General features: G+C 46.8%; 1 protein-coding gene across 7 annotated transcripts in view; it reads left to right on the forward strand.

The window, feature by feature from the left end:
- The window catches only part of Sipa1l1 (signal induced proliferation associated 1 like 1), a 287,022-nt gene that overhangs the window by 233,415 nt on the left and 38,703 nt on the right, over nt 1-14,904 (forward strand). For all 7 annotated transcript variants that reach the window (XM_005343301.2, XM_013346036.2, XM_026779932.1 and 4 more), the window contains one exon: nt 1,639-1,908. In XM_005343301.2, coding sequence (XP_005343358.1) covers nt 1,639-1,908 — 270 coding nt within the window. The remainder of the gene's footprint in view (nt 1-1,638; nt 1,909-14,904) is intronic.

A 14,904-nucleotide genomic window follows, 5' to 3' on the forward strand; every position in this document is an offset into this window, starting at 1 on the left:
TAGCTCTTGTAGACCAGGCTGGTCTCGAACTCACAGAGATCCGCCTGCCTCTGCCTCCCGAGTGCTGGGATTAAAGGCATGCGCCACCACCGCCCGAACATTAGGCTTTTTAAAAGTAGGTTTCAGTTGGCTCTTTGGTGACATTTAGCCCTGAATGGTGATGCCTGCTGACAGCTCCCATTGGGTTTACAGAAGATGCTGTCTGTTCCTTTTTGTCATAGGCTAGACTTTGAGTGAGGTGTGATTCATTATGGGGGAGGATATCTAGGGGTAGAGTGCTGTTCTCTGGTTAGGATATAAGGTAGGGTGAGCCTGCAGGTGCGCTGATTCCTTGGGTTAAGACCTGGTCTGCCTTCCCTTCGCTGTGTAGACCTCTCTGGGCCTCTGTGCTCACCCTTAATGCCAAGGTAGTGGAGGATAGCACCCCCATCATGGAGTTAGTGTAGTGTGGCTAAATTAGTACCTATCTCACTTTCCGTAGTCTGTCTTACAGTTATATTCACCACCACACTCTACTCGAAAGCTTTCTTGACCTTTTAGACCTGGCGTTAAAACCAGCCAGTAGCTTTGTCCTGCAGAGCGCTGTCCACACTTGTTCCAGCTGTCCTTCATGGGTTTTCAGAAATAGGTAGGAGACCATAAAGCCAATGAGGTGTTTCCTTGCCATGAAGACAGTAGGAAATGGCAGGTGGCTGTAGTTTGGTTCCCTGTGAACTGCATGAGATTCAGAAAAACATAAAATATTTCAGTAATTTTTCAGTGCTGTGTTTAAAAGAATGATAAAACAAAGCATCTTAAGTCAATTGTACCACTTTGTCTTTCTTTCTAAAATTACAATTTTAACCGTGGCTCATCCATGCGGCTCACTCTGCCTGCCTTGGGCTCACTCTACATTCACTATCTCCAGAGTTCCTCATGAGTGACTCTCGGCTGCTCTCTTCACGCTTCCTTCCAAGTCCTTGCTGTCCCTGGACAAAAAGAAATCATTCTGTCCAACGGTGACATTCTGTGCATGGGAAGAGTGGAGTGTGGGTTCCAGGCCTCCTGAGGACTGAGGTTTCAGGTAGAGCAGAAGGGACGGGACTTGTGTCTCTGGCCTTTGGTGTCGCTCAGGAAGGGAGACGCTGTCCTTGGGAAAGAAATGAAGTCTGACTGTCTGGTCTTCCCGAGGGCTTTACTAATTGTCGCAGTATGTGATTGGTTTTCTCCCTCCTAAGCTAAATTTGGCTCCCTGGTTGGGTTTTGGGATCTTTCTTCACTTAATTTCTTGGCTCTTGGAGTTCCAGCTCATTTGTAGCTGCGCTCCCTTTAGGTTCCCAGTTGCAGTTCCCAGCGAAGTGTGCAGAGTTGCTGTTGTCTGCCCTGAGCTGCCTGCTCTGGGGACCTTCCAGCTGCCCTTCCTTCCTTGGTTCTCCGTGCTCCCAGCAGACATGGGCTCTGTGCCTTCTTATGGACTCCTCATTTCAAACTCCACACTTGAGACCAAGTAAAAGAAAATACTGTGTATTCTTCTGGGGTCCTAGGTTGGGAAAGGAAAATTGCAAGGCCCAATGATGGAAAGAATGTTAGTGATAGTCAGTCTCCACCAACATAATAAGGCAGTACTCACTGCTTTTTCCTGGTCTTCCCTTTTAATAGGAGTTGCTCAGAAACCTACCGCATGCCAGTGATGGAGTACAAGATGAACGAAGGTGTTTCCTATGAGTTCAAGTTTCCCTTTAGGAATAACAACAAATGGCAGCGGAATGCCAGCAAGGGTGCCCATTCACCCCAGGTCCCATCCCAGCTGCAGAGTCCCATGACATCACGGCTAAATGCTGGGAAGGGAGATGGGAAAATGCCCCCTCCAGAAAGAGCTGCCAACATCCCGCGAAGCATTTCCAGTGATGGACGCCCACTGGAAAGGAGGTGAGTGCCCTCTCCATGTCACCCTGCCTGAGCCCCCAGTTCAGAGAGCACCAGATGCATAAGCGCTAGGCTTTGCTGTGTTTCTCAGAAGTAACACTGAAATGCTCACAAAGCACCTTCCAAACATGGGAGCTTTCCCAGCAGACTGTCCAGCCGCCTGCAGTGAGGTTTATATGTGTGTTCTTTAGTTTCTATGGATGATCAACAGAAATCATCACCTTATATGTAGTGGCAGTTGCATTAAAACTTAGTTAGATAACTTAGATTCTCGAGGTGACAGTGACTTGTAGAAGCTTCGGTAGTCTTCATTTTTGTTTGAGGCAACTTGTAAAATAGAAGCAATGGTTTTGGTTGGATATCTTTGTTGCTGTCATTTTATTTGAAAGGCATTTTGAGAGGAGACCCTTGTGTTAGGGTTTCATTGCTATGAAGAGACACCATGACTATAGCAACTCTTATTAAGGAGAACATTTCATTGGGGCTGGCTTACAGTTCAGAGGTTTAGCCCATTGTTGTCATAGTGGCAAGCATGGCAGCATGCTGGCAGACATGGTGCTGGAGAAGGAACCACAAGTTCTACATCTGGATCTACATTGTCTTCCTGTAGGCAACAGGAAGAGAAAACTACACTGGGCCTGACTTGAGCTCCTGAAACCTCAAAGCCACCCCCAGTGACACACTTACTCCAACAAGGCCACATCTCCTAGTCATACCATTCCCTGTTATCCTCTGGGGACCATTTTCATTCAGATCACTGCAAAACTCAAAACAGTACAATGGATTTCCCATGAAATCTTCTACCTTTGTTGGAAGGTAGAAGAAAGTGGGAAGAAAGCAGCATACAGGGAAGGGCTAAGACAATAATTTAACACTGGGGTAAATAAGCAAAGGGGACAAGGGTGAAGGTTCTGGAATATAAGCAGCCAACTCTAGTCAAATTGAAAGTCAGAGTAGACCCCTACCAAAAAAGCGAGTCTTCCTCGATGATCAGTCTTGATGTTTAACCGTGGTTCAGTGAACTGTACCACCTCAGACTGGGACTGCGGCCCAGTGTTGAACTGCATCTTCCAGGTGTAAATAACAATTGGATGTAAGTGTTTTGCAGATGATGAATGCCTTGGAGGAGGTGGTTTCTGTCTGTGTTGCTTGCTAGAAGTTTCTTTTCTTCCCATTCATGGCCATTTTCTTTTCACTTCTGCTCATATGCTCACACCTCAATGTTTCTGTGGAAGCCTTCAGAGGTGGGGTGTTGTCTGTGTGCCAGAGCTGTGGTGGGTAAAAGAGTCCCAGTGACAGAAGCCTTCTCCAGCAAGGTCAGGGTGCCATGGGCAGTGTCGTAGTCATGGATCTACTTCAGGGCACTTGAGAGTGGAGGCCTCTCTGCGGAGTCCTGCATCATAGTCCAGCTTTGAGCTTGTACATCATCATCACTTAGCTGTCCTGGGATCCCAGGGAACCACTTAGAAACATTTTGTGAAAGCACACACAGAGAAGTGGCCTTTCTAAAATCCTTCACTGAAGATTCATGTCCAGTACCTTGCTGTTTATCCCAGTAAAAGGCTCCTCACTCAAAGTCACTCCCCCCCATCTGGAGTCCTCTTGCTTTTGTTACCTTTGAGAAGGAAAAGCCTCCAAGTGATCTCTGAATGAATTCTTTGTTTTCCTCACTCCAAACGTGGCCCTTCCTGAGGTGAGTGTAAATGTAACTCATGGTTTGGCTCATGCTTTGAAAGATGAACCTGGGAAGTCATCGTTTCAAGGGCCCACTTTTTCCTGCCAGCCCCGTCTTCTTCCACAGAACAATCTAGAGGCTTTCACAGGTGGAATTATTTCAGTCACTTCCATTCACAGTATTCCACATGGTAGAACAGTGGAATGTGTTCTGATTCCATGGTGAATCTCATCTGCAGCAGAAGCTAACGCTTGTAAGAGTCCAGCAAACTGACAGGAGGCAGGTGTTCTGTTTGTGGCCAATTACTTCAGTGCTGGCTTGGTTTAGTCAGGGTTCTGTTGCTGTGACAAACACCATGACCAAGAGTGTCTTGGGGATGAAAGGGTTGATTTCATCCTAGAACTCTCAGGACACAAGTCATCCCTGAGGGAAGCTGGCAGAAACCTGGAGGCAGGGGCTGATGCAGAGGCCATGGAGAGGTACTTTTACTGGCGTGATCCTCGTGGCTTCCTCAGCCTGCTTTCTTATACACCAGGACCACCTGCCCAGGGGTGGCACCACAGTCTGGTGCAGGCATTTTCTCAGTGGAGATCCAGGACAAGGATCCTAGAGGTGCATCTTCCATGTGCCTGAGCCCACTGACTGTCTCACCTCCTCCCAAGGGAAGGTACACCTTCCTGAGGGAGGGCCAGAGAGTACAGGAGGGGTGTCTGTTTCTTTGAACTGTAGGGGTAGAAGGGACAGAAGTGAGGCCATCATTGGTTTGGGGGAATATTGAACCCTACTCACTGCCCCCTCTGGCTTCATACTATGTAGGGTGTTCTCTAAGAACCCTACTAAGATCCCAGATTCTAGGCTTTCTTGTGAAATCTCATGTCTTCACTTTCTGTCTGCTAGGATGGTTGGGTCATCTCCAGTGTGAAATGTATGGGAATCTTCCATGTTATCAGTTCTCTATCCTGTCATTCCCAGGTTTTAAGTTTAACTTTGAGCCCCAACCCTCGTGCAGTTACGTTTGTAGTTATGTCATTTATGAATATGAGGTGGGCTTTAAGGTGACTTGTGTAGTTCACACAAATGCCTTGCTTGATTCAGAGCTTGAACTTGCTTTACAGTTGTTTGATTCCATTCCTTCTGCCCCAGAGCTGTGCTTAGCTGTGAAGAACCCAGCTCTCTTGCAGCATAAGCCAGCAGCAGTCTCTAGTGCCTGTCTGGCGTGGCACACGCCTGCTTGCCTTGCTTGGGTCCAGCACAGACCTTTTTGGATAAAAATAGTCATTTGCCTTTTTACCGGAGTCCACTCTTCATTTCATGGTCTGCAGAACCACAGGCCCAAAGGACTTTTTTTTTTCTTCTGATTTATGGGATGAATTATTTTCTTTTAATACTTAAGGTCATCATCTATGTAACAATAACATCTGTTGGTATTTGGATTCTTAGCAAGAATTTTTCAACTGGATAAGGCTCTTTGTACATTGTTAGAAGAAACCAACACATTAGAGACTATAGAATGTTTGCCGTTTGAGGTCTTGATCTGTTTAGTTTGAATGTGAGAATTTTATGCTCCCCAGATGTCCTTCTGATTACAGAATTTTATAGTGTTTGTGGGGTGTATCTGTTAACAAAGTAGTATTTATTTAGCAGGAATAAGTAACATGATACAACTGTGGTTTGGACGTCAGGTTTATCTAGAGTTTAAGGGGGGGACTGGAGTAAAAACAGCTCCCGTAGTGCACTAGACTTGCTGCATTGCTTAGTTTACACATACCTGGGGACTAGTCATCGATCTCTAGATCTGTGCTAATGTTAAAAACATCTAATCATTTCAAGGGCTTTGGATAGTAGAAGTTACCTTAGTATATGAAAGAGTTTTCCATTCTGCTTGTTTAATAAACTTAGCACAACCCTTTACTGTCTGGGTTAGAGCTCAGTGGACCTTGGATGCACTGACGCCCTTTCCCTGGATCACAGTTGCTCCAGTAGCACAGGGATCTGGGCATCACAGCATGTGGAGCTTTGTTGGGCTCCTGGCGAGGTCCATGTTGCCATCCTTGTTCTCAAAACCACCGAACACTGCTCAGCCTAGCTTATTAGCTAACGTTTGCCATTCCCTCTTAAAAACGTTTTCTTGTCACTGTGGTTTGGGTGTGTGCCCCCCCATAGGTCCATATGCAAAGGATTGGCCCCCAGGTGGCACCATTGAGAGGTACCATGAACCTTTAATATGTAAGACACAGTCAGAAGTCCTTATGTCATTGGAGCACAGCCTCAAAGGATTATGGTACCCTTCCTGTTCCTACTCCTTCTGTTTTGTGGTCCAGAATGTGAGCATTCTCTCCAACTCACACCCTGTGATCCTATGCCACACTCACAGGAGACTTAAATAGTGGCTCAGTCCTAGCATTCTGACCCCAGAACTCTGAGTGAAAAGCTTTTTTAAAAAATTGTTTTAAAGATTTGTTTATTATGTATAATGTTCTGCCAGCATGCATGCCTACATGCCAGAAGAGGGAACCAGATCTCATTATAGGTGGTTGTGAGCCACCATGTGGTTGCTGGGAATTGAACTCATGACTTCTGGAAGAGCAGCCATTGTTACTAACCTTTGAGCCATCTCTCCACCCCAGCTTTTTGTTGTTGTTGTTGTTTTCTGTAAGTAGCCAATTTGGGGTACTTTGTTGTGGTAATTGAAGCCAAGAGTACACTCATCTTCCTAACCCTAATTAATGTTGTTTTAATCATTGGCCTTTTGTCCCTGCTTCCTCATCCTTCAGTTTTTCCTCATTTCTTTGACCCCATGCTGTGCAGCGTCTGTGCCCTGCACGCACTTCAGTGAGTTCCGTCATCACCTGTGCGTAGGAAGACCCTAGTGTAAGGGGTTTGTCTTTGCCTCCGTTTTGTTTCTCATATTTATACACCTCTCTGATTGCTAAAAGTCTGCTGCAACTGTATGTCAGCGCTGGCGTACCATGCTTGAAGTCCAAACTGACTTACTCTTCACCCTGCCCCTCTCCTTTCCACCTCTTCCTTTCCCATCACGCCCACCTTGATGAAGTATGACATGGTTACCGTGTACTCCTGTATCACAGCCTGACCTAGGAATTGGTCCAGTTTCCCTACATTCTTTCTTACTTCTGCCCTCATCCCTATCATCCCTACTTCAAGATAATCCCCATCTTCTCTTGAGTTCTCGGGAGAGGGGGCGGTGGTGGGGAGAGCGGGTTTGTGGAAGCAGGGCCAGGAACTCCACAGCTTGTCTGTAGAAGTCAGAGGACAGTTTTGTAGGCTCGATTTTTCTCCTTCCACCTGAGAATCAAATTCAGGTTGTTGGGTGTGCATCATAGGACAGCAGATACCTTTATCCACTGAACCATCTCATTTGCCCTTTTTTTTTTTTTTTTTTTTTTGCTGGGGTTTGGGTTTTTGTTTTTTTTTTTTTTTGGTTTTTCGAGACAGGGTTTCTCTGTGGCTTTGGAGCCTGTCCTGGCTTTTTTTTTTTTTTTTTTTTTTGCTGGGGTCTCTCTCTTACTGAGTCTGGATATCACTGACTCAGCTATGAGTGCTGGCCAGCAAGCCCTCGGGATGCACTATCTGTCCCTGCACCGACACCACTGAGACTACCAGCACTCCCTGCCGCGCCTCACCTTTGTGTGGTGCTGGGGATAGAAGTCAGGTCCTCATGCCTGTGCCGCAGACACTTTACTGTTGAGCCATCTCCTCGGCCCTGGAGTTCTTCCTTGGTGATTAAGTTTCTTCCTTCTTAGCTTGAGAGCTTATACTTCATGCTCCTTTTTAAAGGATGATTGCTATTCAGGCATTCAGAAAAGGACCCAGCAGCATGGGCTTGGCAAGCCTCCCAGCCCCTATAAGGATTCTCCAGAATAGCCTAAGGAATGAGGGGCAAATGCCCACTGTGGTGCCAGGTCCAGGCTACTGAAATGCCCAGAAGTCTTTCCTCCCTACACAGCTACCTGGGCTATCAGGTGCCTGGAAACCAGGGCACCAGAGGTACAGACTGTGCAAGCTAGGCACTGTGGTGGTGTAGCAAGTGAATCTGCCCTCCACGTGTGTTGGGACTAGTATGTTCCCAGGAATGAGCTGTAGTCTTGACGGATAGGGTCATGGTTAATTCAGGGTGTCTGCTATGCTGAAAACAGCCCTGGTGGCCTGGGCACCAGCAGAAGTCATGGGAAATGCTGCAGAAGCTGTCTGGGCAAATTAAATGGGCCTAAAAAGTGATCGTAAAGTTCAAGTCAGTTGGAGTTGGGAAAGAACTGTCAGGTGGCCTGTGGTGGAGCCTTCCCGTTGTGGCTTCCAGTGCCCCAGCACAGCGCGCCACCATGGAGGGCAGCCTCTACCCCTTATGCACGTACATGGCCCTTCTGACTTTTGTGACTGACTTGGCTTCCCATGTCAATTTCCATGTCAAATGTATTTTCTTCATCAGAGCTTCCTCTTCCCCTGTGTTCCCAACTAGATCTGACTGGTAATTGATCTCAGGCACCCTATGCTTCGCTTTCGACTGTCACATCTTACCTGAGTCTCTCCTAAGTTCTTTAGATGACCATTGAGTTCATCTGCACCACCTTTGGGTCTTTGCATGAGTCTTCTTAGGGCACACAGTGCCTGAAAGAGAGGTTGTGCAAAGTTACAACTGGTTAGTGATGAAGCTGAGGTTGGCATTGAGCCATCTGACTCCAGCGCCTACTTCATGGCCATGTGTTGCATGAGTAAAACCTGCTACCACTCAACAGAAATTAGGAAAATGGATTTGTGTTAATGTACTGAATGGGCTCCAGTCACGTTCACTGGAGTGGAGGTCAGCTTCAGGCCTCTGCAGTCACACAGGCCCCACACTTAAGCCAAGTCTGTGCTCTGCTTTCGTCTTTGGAATATTGGTTTTGGAAATTTGGACTGTTTGAACATGGGAACCTTGGTTTTCATTATATGCTGGGTCCCACAAGTTAAAGTGACTGGTCCTGCCTACAATTATTTTTGTTTTTCTTTCCCTCTTCCGGAATCACCCTAAGTTGTAGAATTGATTCTTATCAAGAGGTACCCACCCATGGTGTGTGCCCAGCTTGTGAATGCTCACAGCTGTGTCTAGACCCTGGCTGAACAGCTGATGAGCTGAGATTGGGGCCAGCAGTGGCTCTTCACAGAGCACGCAGTAGGAATGTATGAAAGAGGACCATGGATTGCTTGAATTAAGCACAACCTGTGCAGAAACTACTGGGTAGAACGGTCATTCTGTTACCTTGATTTGCTTTAGAGAACTCTTTTTTTTTTTTTAAGTCATTCTGGAAGAGTCCTGGTTGGAGTGTAGACTGCTGAGGACAGCTAGCTTGGTCCTGTTCCCTGAGTAGATAGCATTTTAATTGCTAAGTTGTGGCAGAATGCTGTGCTTAATTATGGGCTCGGGTATCTAATTTGTCAGTCACAGCTGCTGTTTGAGACCCTCTTGATTGTTTTTACCATCCGTCCACTCTTGCACTTGGATGACAGAGGGCCTTGTCTCTGTGGATACATCTGGGTAGTGTTGTCACTTCGGAGTAAAAAGAAGGAAATGGAAGTGTAATTAATCCTAAATACTCAGGAAACTATCATACTACTAACTATTTGGGCATTGCGAAGTCCTTACTGATGGATTGGTAAATTGTAATCAGACCCTGTCGGGAATGGTAGGTCTTAAGAATCACTACTGTGCACACCGACTGTAGGCCTGTGGGTTGGTCCATTGGCAGTGCTAGGCATGGGTTATTTTATTATATATCTTAGATTTAGGCTTGGTAATTTTCTTTAGTATAATTTTATCCTTTGAAAATTTCACACACTGTATTTGATCATAATCGTCCCTCCCCTGCCTCCAGCCCCCCCCCCCAGATTCCTCCCCTTAAACTTCATGTCCTTTTTTAAAAACATTTTAATCTTTATTATTTTTAAAGAACCCATCAAGTTCAGTGTTTGCTTCCCACCAACTTTGGGATGTGAGACAATCCGCTGGAGTGTGGTGCACCTCCCAGGGACCACATTTGGAGAAAACTGACTCCCCTCCCCCAGAAGCCATCAGCTATCTATGTTTCCTCAGTATCTTAGTTACTTTTCTATTGCTGAGAAGGGATACCATGATCAAGGCAACTTATAAAAGAAAACATTTGATTAGGGGTTTGCTTGCAGTTTCATCGTGGCGGAGAACATGTCGTCGGGGAGGACGGGCATACTGGAGCAGTTGCTGAGACTTAACATCTGATCTAGAAGCAGAAAGCAGTGGGGGTGGGGGAGACAGAAGAGAGAGCACTACTGGTAAATGGCATGGGCCCACTTACAGTGACACACCTACAAGGCGGTACCTCCTAATCCTTACCAAGCAGTTCCACCCACTGGGGCCAAATAGTCAAACATACAAGCCTATGGGTGCTATTCTCATTCAAACCAACACATTCAGTTAGGAACAGGAACTTAGGAATGTCTCCCCACTCTATGCTAGAGCATTGAATGGCTTGTTCTTGTGCCGGTCTTGTATTGCTATTGGTTCATGAGTACAGTAGTTACCCTGTCATGTCCAGAAGTCACTGTTTCCTCTGTTCCTCTCTGGCCTCTAGCTCTTGCAATCTCTTGGCCTCTTCTACTGTAGTCCTTGAGCTTGAAGAAGGGGTTTGGAACAGATGTCCCATTTGTGGCTGAACAATCCACACTCCCTTTTCTCTTTCCTTTGACCAGTTACGAGTTTCTGTGTTACCCACTGTCCACTGCACAGAGACTTCTCTGATGATATCTGAGCACTGCAGTGATCTGTGGGTACAGAGATAGGAATCTAGAGTGCAGTTTGATACTGTGTCCTTTTAGCAAAATGATAGGTTCGACCATGGGTCCTGGACTAGATTGTGATACCAGGCATGTGTTTCCTCCTGTGGAGCGGGCCTTAAATCTAGCCAGAAAGTGGCTGGTTATGCTGGTAACATTTGTGCCTCTATTGTACCCATAAGCATATCTTGCAGCACTGGTCATTATTGCAGTTCACTGACTTCGTAGCTGGAAGACTATTGATGACTTCACCCCTAGCAGCCAGTGAGAGACCTGTTTCAACATAAATAAATATTAGGGCAATACTTGAGGAACAACACCCAGTGTTATGCTCTGTCCCCCCACAAGGTTATTATTTATTTTCTCTGAGATTATAGATTTCATAGCAATTAAAAGGTAGTTAATCTTCATTCTCTAAACCTGTGTGGTTATTAATATTCAGTGTTTTGGTTTCTTTAAAACACAACAAAGCAGGAAGAGTTATTTTAGAGGAAAAGGCTCCATGGCCTTACTCTAAGGTACTGGGCACAGCTGTTCCTAAAACAGGTGTGCTTAGGCCGTGAGGGCCCAGCACAGTCTAGGGAGGTCAGTGTGCTGAGAGCCTGTGAGAAGAGACTGCTGCCCATTTCAGAGCATCCCTTCAGAATGGCACAATGCCCAGCAACAGCTAGCCTCCAGCTCTGCAGAGCCGGCCTGCTGGCACCCAGGCAACCAGAGCACACTTCAGAGTGGCGGGGGAGCTCACAGGACAATAACCAGTCTGGCTCTATAGCGCTGGACTGCTGGCAGCAAACAGTCACACCGTCACTCCTGAACAGGCCTGTTAAACACTGGTGTGTTGGCATCAGGGTCATGGTATTGAAAACAGCGGAGTTGTGCATCACGGAATAAAGCTGATTTTAATTTTTCTTTGCCCAGCGTTCATGTATCTGGAGATGTAAACACACTGGGTGGCTTTCCTTCAGCTGCTCCGTGCGTGTCCTCTGTGTGTGAATAGTCAGAAAACAAAACCACCATTGACTTCCATAAATACAGAAAAGAGCTGGAATGAACGCCAGCCTCCTGGGAAGACTTTTCAGTTTGGGACAACTCCAGTAACCAAATAGAAGTTTCTGAGACATTTGCCAAGTGAAAGAGCTGATGTTAAGAACGAGCTTGAAGTGTTTTAGTTTAATGTATGCTTTGGAGAACAGGCTACAGAAAGCCAGTTCTAAAGCCAAAGATAAAAGTTCTATCTTAACTTTGCCTAAGGAGCCATGTGCGTAAGCGTTTCACCATTCCCGTTGATATGACTCAGCTGCCTAGATGTCCCACTGGCCCTCATATCCTGCTGTCACCCTCATTTCCCCATGTTTTCTATAGCATCTCTTTCTCTTTGCAGGACGGTATCAAAGCTGTGCAAAATGTAAACACATCTGGTCTGTCTATGTTAGGTGTATGCAGAAGGCAGAGTCTGGGGCAGGAAGGCAAGTGGCATCACGCTGCCTTGGGTCTGTGCTGCTCCCTCATTCTTACTCAGTTTTCTTGTTTGTGACTTGCTCTTTCCCCTTCCTCCTCCCTTCCAGCCCTGGTTATATCGGAATGGATTGAGACATCTGAGAAAAATCTTAGGAGAACACAGTATAGGAACATCCATTTTTTGGTACTCAGATATGTTTTGATCATTCTCCTATCAAAACACAGTACTGGGGACGAGAGGGGTGGCTCAGTGGTTAAGAACACTGGATGCTCTTTCAGAGAATCAGGTTTGGTTCCCAGCCCCCACAGAGTGGCTCACAGTTGTCCATAACTCCAATCCTTGGGGATATGATGCCCTCTTCTGGCCTCTGTGGGCACTGCATGTAAAGGGCTCAGACTCACGTGCAGGCCAAATACCATTCACATAAAATAAAATAAAGGCAAATCCAAAAAGAAAACCAGTACCCTAGGCAAGGTTCAACTAGGTTCCTCTAATCACTAAGCACACAGCTGTCTGCAGACACAGCCTGGACCCTGGCATCCTCATTAAGGTCCGTGTGGTGATACCAGAATAGGTGATGCCATGTGGGCACAGGTTTTTCTCTGCAAGTGGTGGAACACAGAGCAAGTGTCTGAGGGACCCTTGTGAGGATCGTACTTTCACCCTGTGTGTATATGGTAAACCCTGTGGTGGTCAGACATTGACCACTGGGGAGCCTGGCTTGTGATCATGGGACAAGGTGCTTCAAGGTAGCCTCGCCTGGCTTTCCATCACAGTCCCCAGACACCAGTATTCTGCTTGTTCTAGTTCATATTAGAGCAGCATCTTCAGTGTTCTGTTTGCATCTGTGACAGTGATGGTTTCTGCTGTTGTCTTAGCCCCTGGAACTCCATCGCTGTCTCAGCATGCTGATCAGCTTATAATAGCTTTAGCAAATTACAGATTCTAAAAGCTAATACTTTTTAGCCGTCCTAGATCTTCCATGAGTAAGAACCCCTCACTGGGACAAAGTGGGGAGGGGGTCAGGAGTAGCTCAGTGATTAATAGTACTTGCTGCTCTTGCAGAAGACCTAAGTTCAGTGGCTCACAACCTCTGTAACTCTCTGTTCCAGGAATCCAACACCCTCTTCTGGCTTCTACAGGTACCAGGGATATATAAGCGGTGTACCTGTATGCATACAGCCACAATACTCATGCATGTAAAATAAAGATAGGGCTCTGTCCTGTGCTGTTGGGACAGTGTCACGGGGAGACAGAATGGGCCACTGTGGGGTTTGAAGAGGTTCTGCTCTGTGCATATAGATATAATACTGGAGTTGGGGGTTAGGAGGAAGAGAGGAAGGCTTTCTAGATAGACAGCAGATGAGTGAAGGTGTGAGGGTGGTGGCTTTCTGGATTCTGGCCCACAGTCGGCCTATCCAGAGCCAAGACACGGGGCCCTGGAGGGGAGAGTAGAATAGTACCAGGTGGTTCAGAACTTGGAGATGGTGACAGGGTTGTCTATCCTACAAAGGGAAACTTTGGGGAAACTTCTAGGGGTTGGTTGACACGGTGGAAGAGTACTTCTAGACGCTGTTGGAGAGGTGGCATGAACAGAGCCTGGAAGTCAGAGACCGTTAGGGTGAAAGAGGTCAACGGGGCAGTCATGGTGGGAGCCCGGATTCAGTGTTTGTGTTTTCAAAGCTAGTACCCAGGGTGCTAGGACACAGTCCGTGTGTAGACACAAATGCGCAGCTTGGTTAGAATAGTTAAATCTGGAAGATCGGAGAGAGAAAGGGAAATATGGTTCCAAGATGCTTAGGTTGGATCCTACTGCACGTACTGGCTTTGTGGGAGCCTAGGCTGTTTGGATGCTCACCTTACTTGACCCGGAAGGAGGTGGGAGATCCTTGGACCTCCCACAGGGCAGGGAATCCTGACTGCTCTTCAGGCTGGTGAGGGACTGGGAGTTGATTGAGGGAGGGGGAAGGAAATGGGAGGCGGTGACGGGGAGGAGGCAGAAATCTTTAACAAATACATACATGCATGCATGCATACATACATACATACATACATACATACATACATACATACATACATACATGAAACAAATAGAGGACAGTCCCATTTGTGGCACCAGGAGAAAGCTGTTCCTTTTGAAGAAGCTTGATTTGAATTAGAAGAGGATTAAGAAGCCAGGTCTAGGAGACAGCCTGAGAGAACTGGGATAAATTCGGAATTAGACTCATAGCAGTTGTCCTTGCTCCGCCTCCACTAGAAAAGCATCTTGGTGTGGCTCTTTTAGCCCTTCTGCCACCTTCTGAGCGAAACTCCTTCCCCATCTGTAGACTCGCTGTAAAATAGCTTTATTCCATCAGCCAGGTTCTGGCCCAGGGTTTCCACTCTGCTTGAAACTGAATGGATTCTCATTAGAAGTCTGTTGACCATGTCAAACCCATACATTAGTAGAAGCCATCCCTGCCTTCTCTGTGGACAGCAGCTCACATAAAACACAGCCTATGGGGCCTGGGATGAATGACTTAGAACCCACTTCCTCAGCTATCCCATGGGAGCAGCCCTCCCTACGGGGGGAGTCCAGGCATCTGCAGGTGCTCACTGTTACTAAGCCTGGTCACAGTTGTCAGCAGGCAGATGTCCCTGTGGCTACTAGAGTAGAGAACCTTGAGGGAGAATCTGTCTGTCCTGCCCACAGAGTGCCAGCTTTGCCTTAGTAGTCAGCTGACCGGTATGCTGTGGCCAAGATAGCACATTCCTGCTGTGAAAATCCGACAGTGCAATTCCAGGAATTTTTCCCCGTGGAAGTTCTTAGTGTGATGCTACTATCAACCAAAATTATAAAAACCAGTTTCCAGGGCAGGAATATGGCGAACTTTGAGTAATGAGCTAGGAAAACAGGTACGAGAAGGATGATCTCGCAGTGGCCCTGTGATGGGCAGTGTGTGGCTCTGGAACCAACTGCTGGTTGATGCCACTGGGGTTCCCTTATCCTCTGCTCTGCTCTGCCGACCTGGAGACTGCATAGCACTCCACCTGACTGAATCCTGGCAGCTTTTGGAAGCAT

The sequence above is a fragment of the Microtus ochrogaster genome, chromosome 1, assembly GCF_000317375.1.
Source record: "Microtus ochrogaster isolate Prairie Vole_2 chromosome 1, MicOch1.0, whole genome shotgun sequence".
In the NCBI taxonomy this organism is placed as follows: domain Eukaryota; kingdom Metazoa; phylum Chordata; class Mammalia; order Rodentia; family Cricetidae; genus Microtus; species Microtus ochrogaster.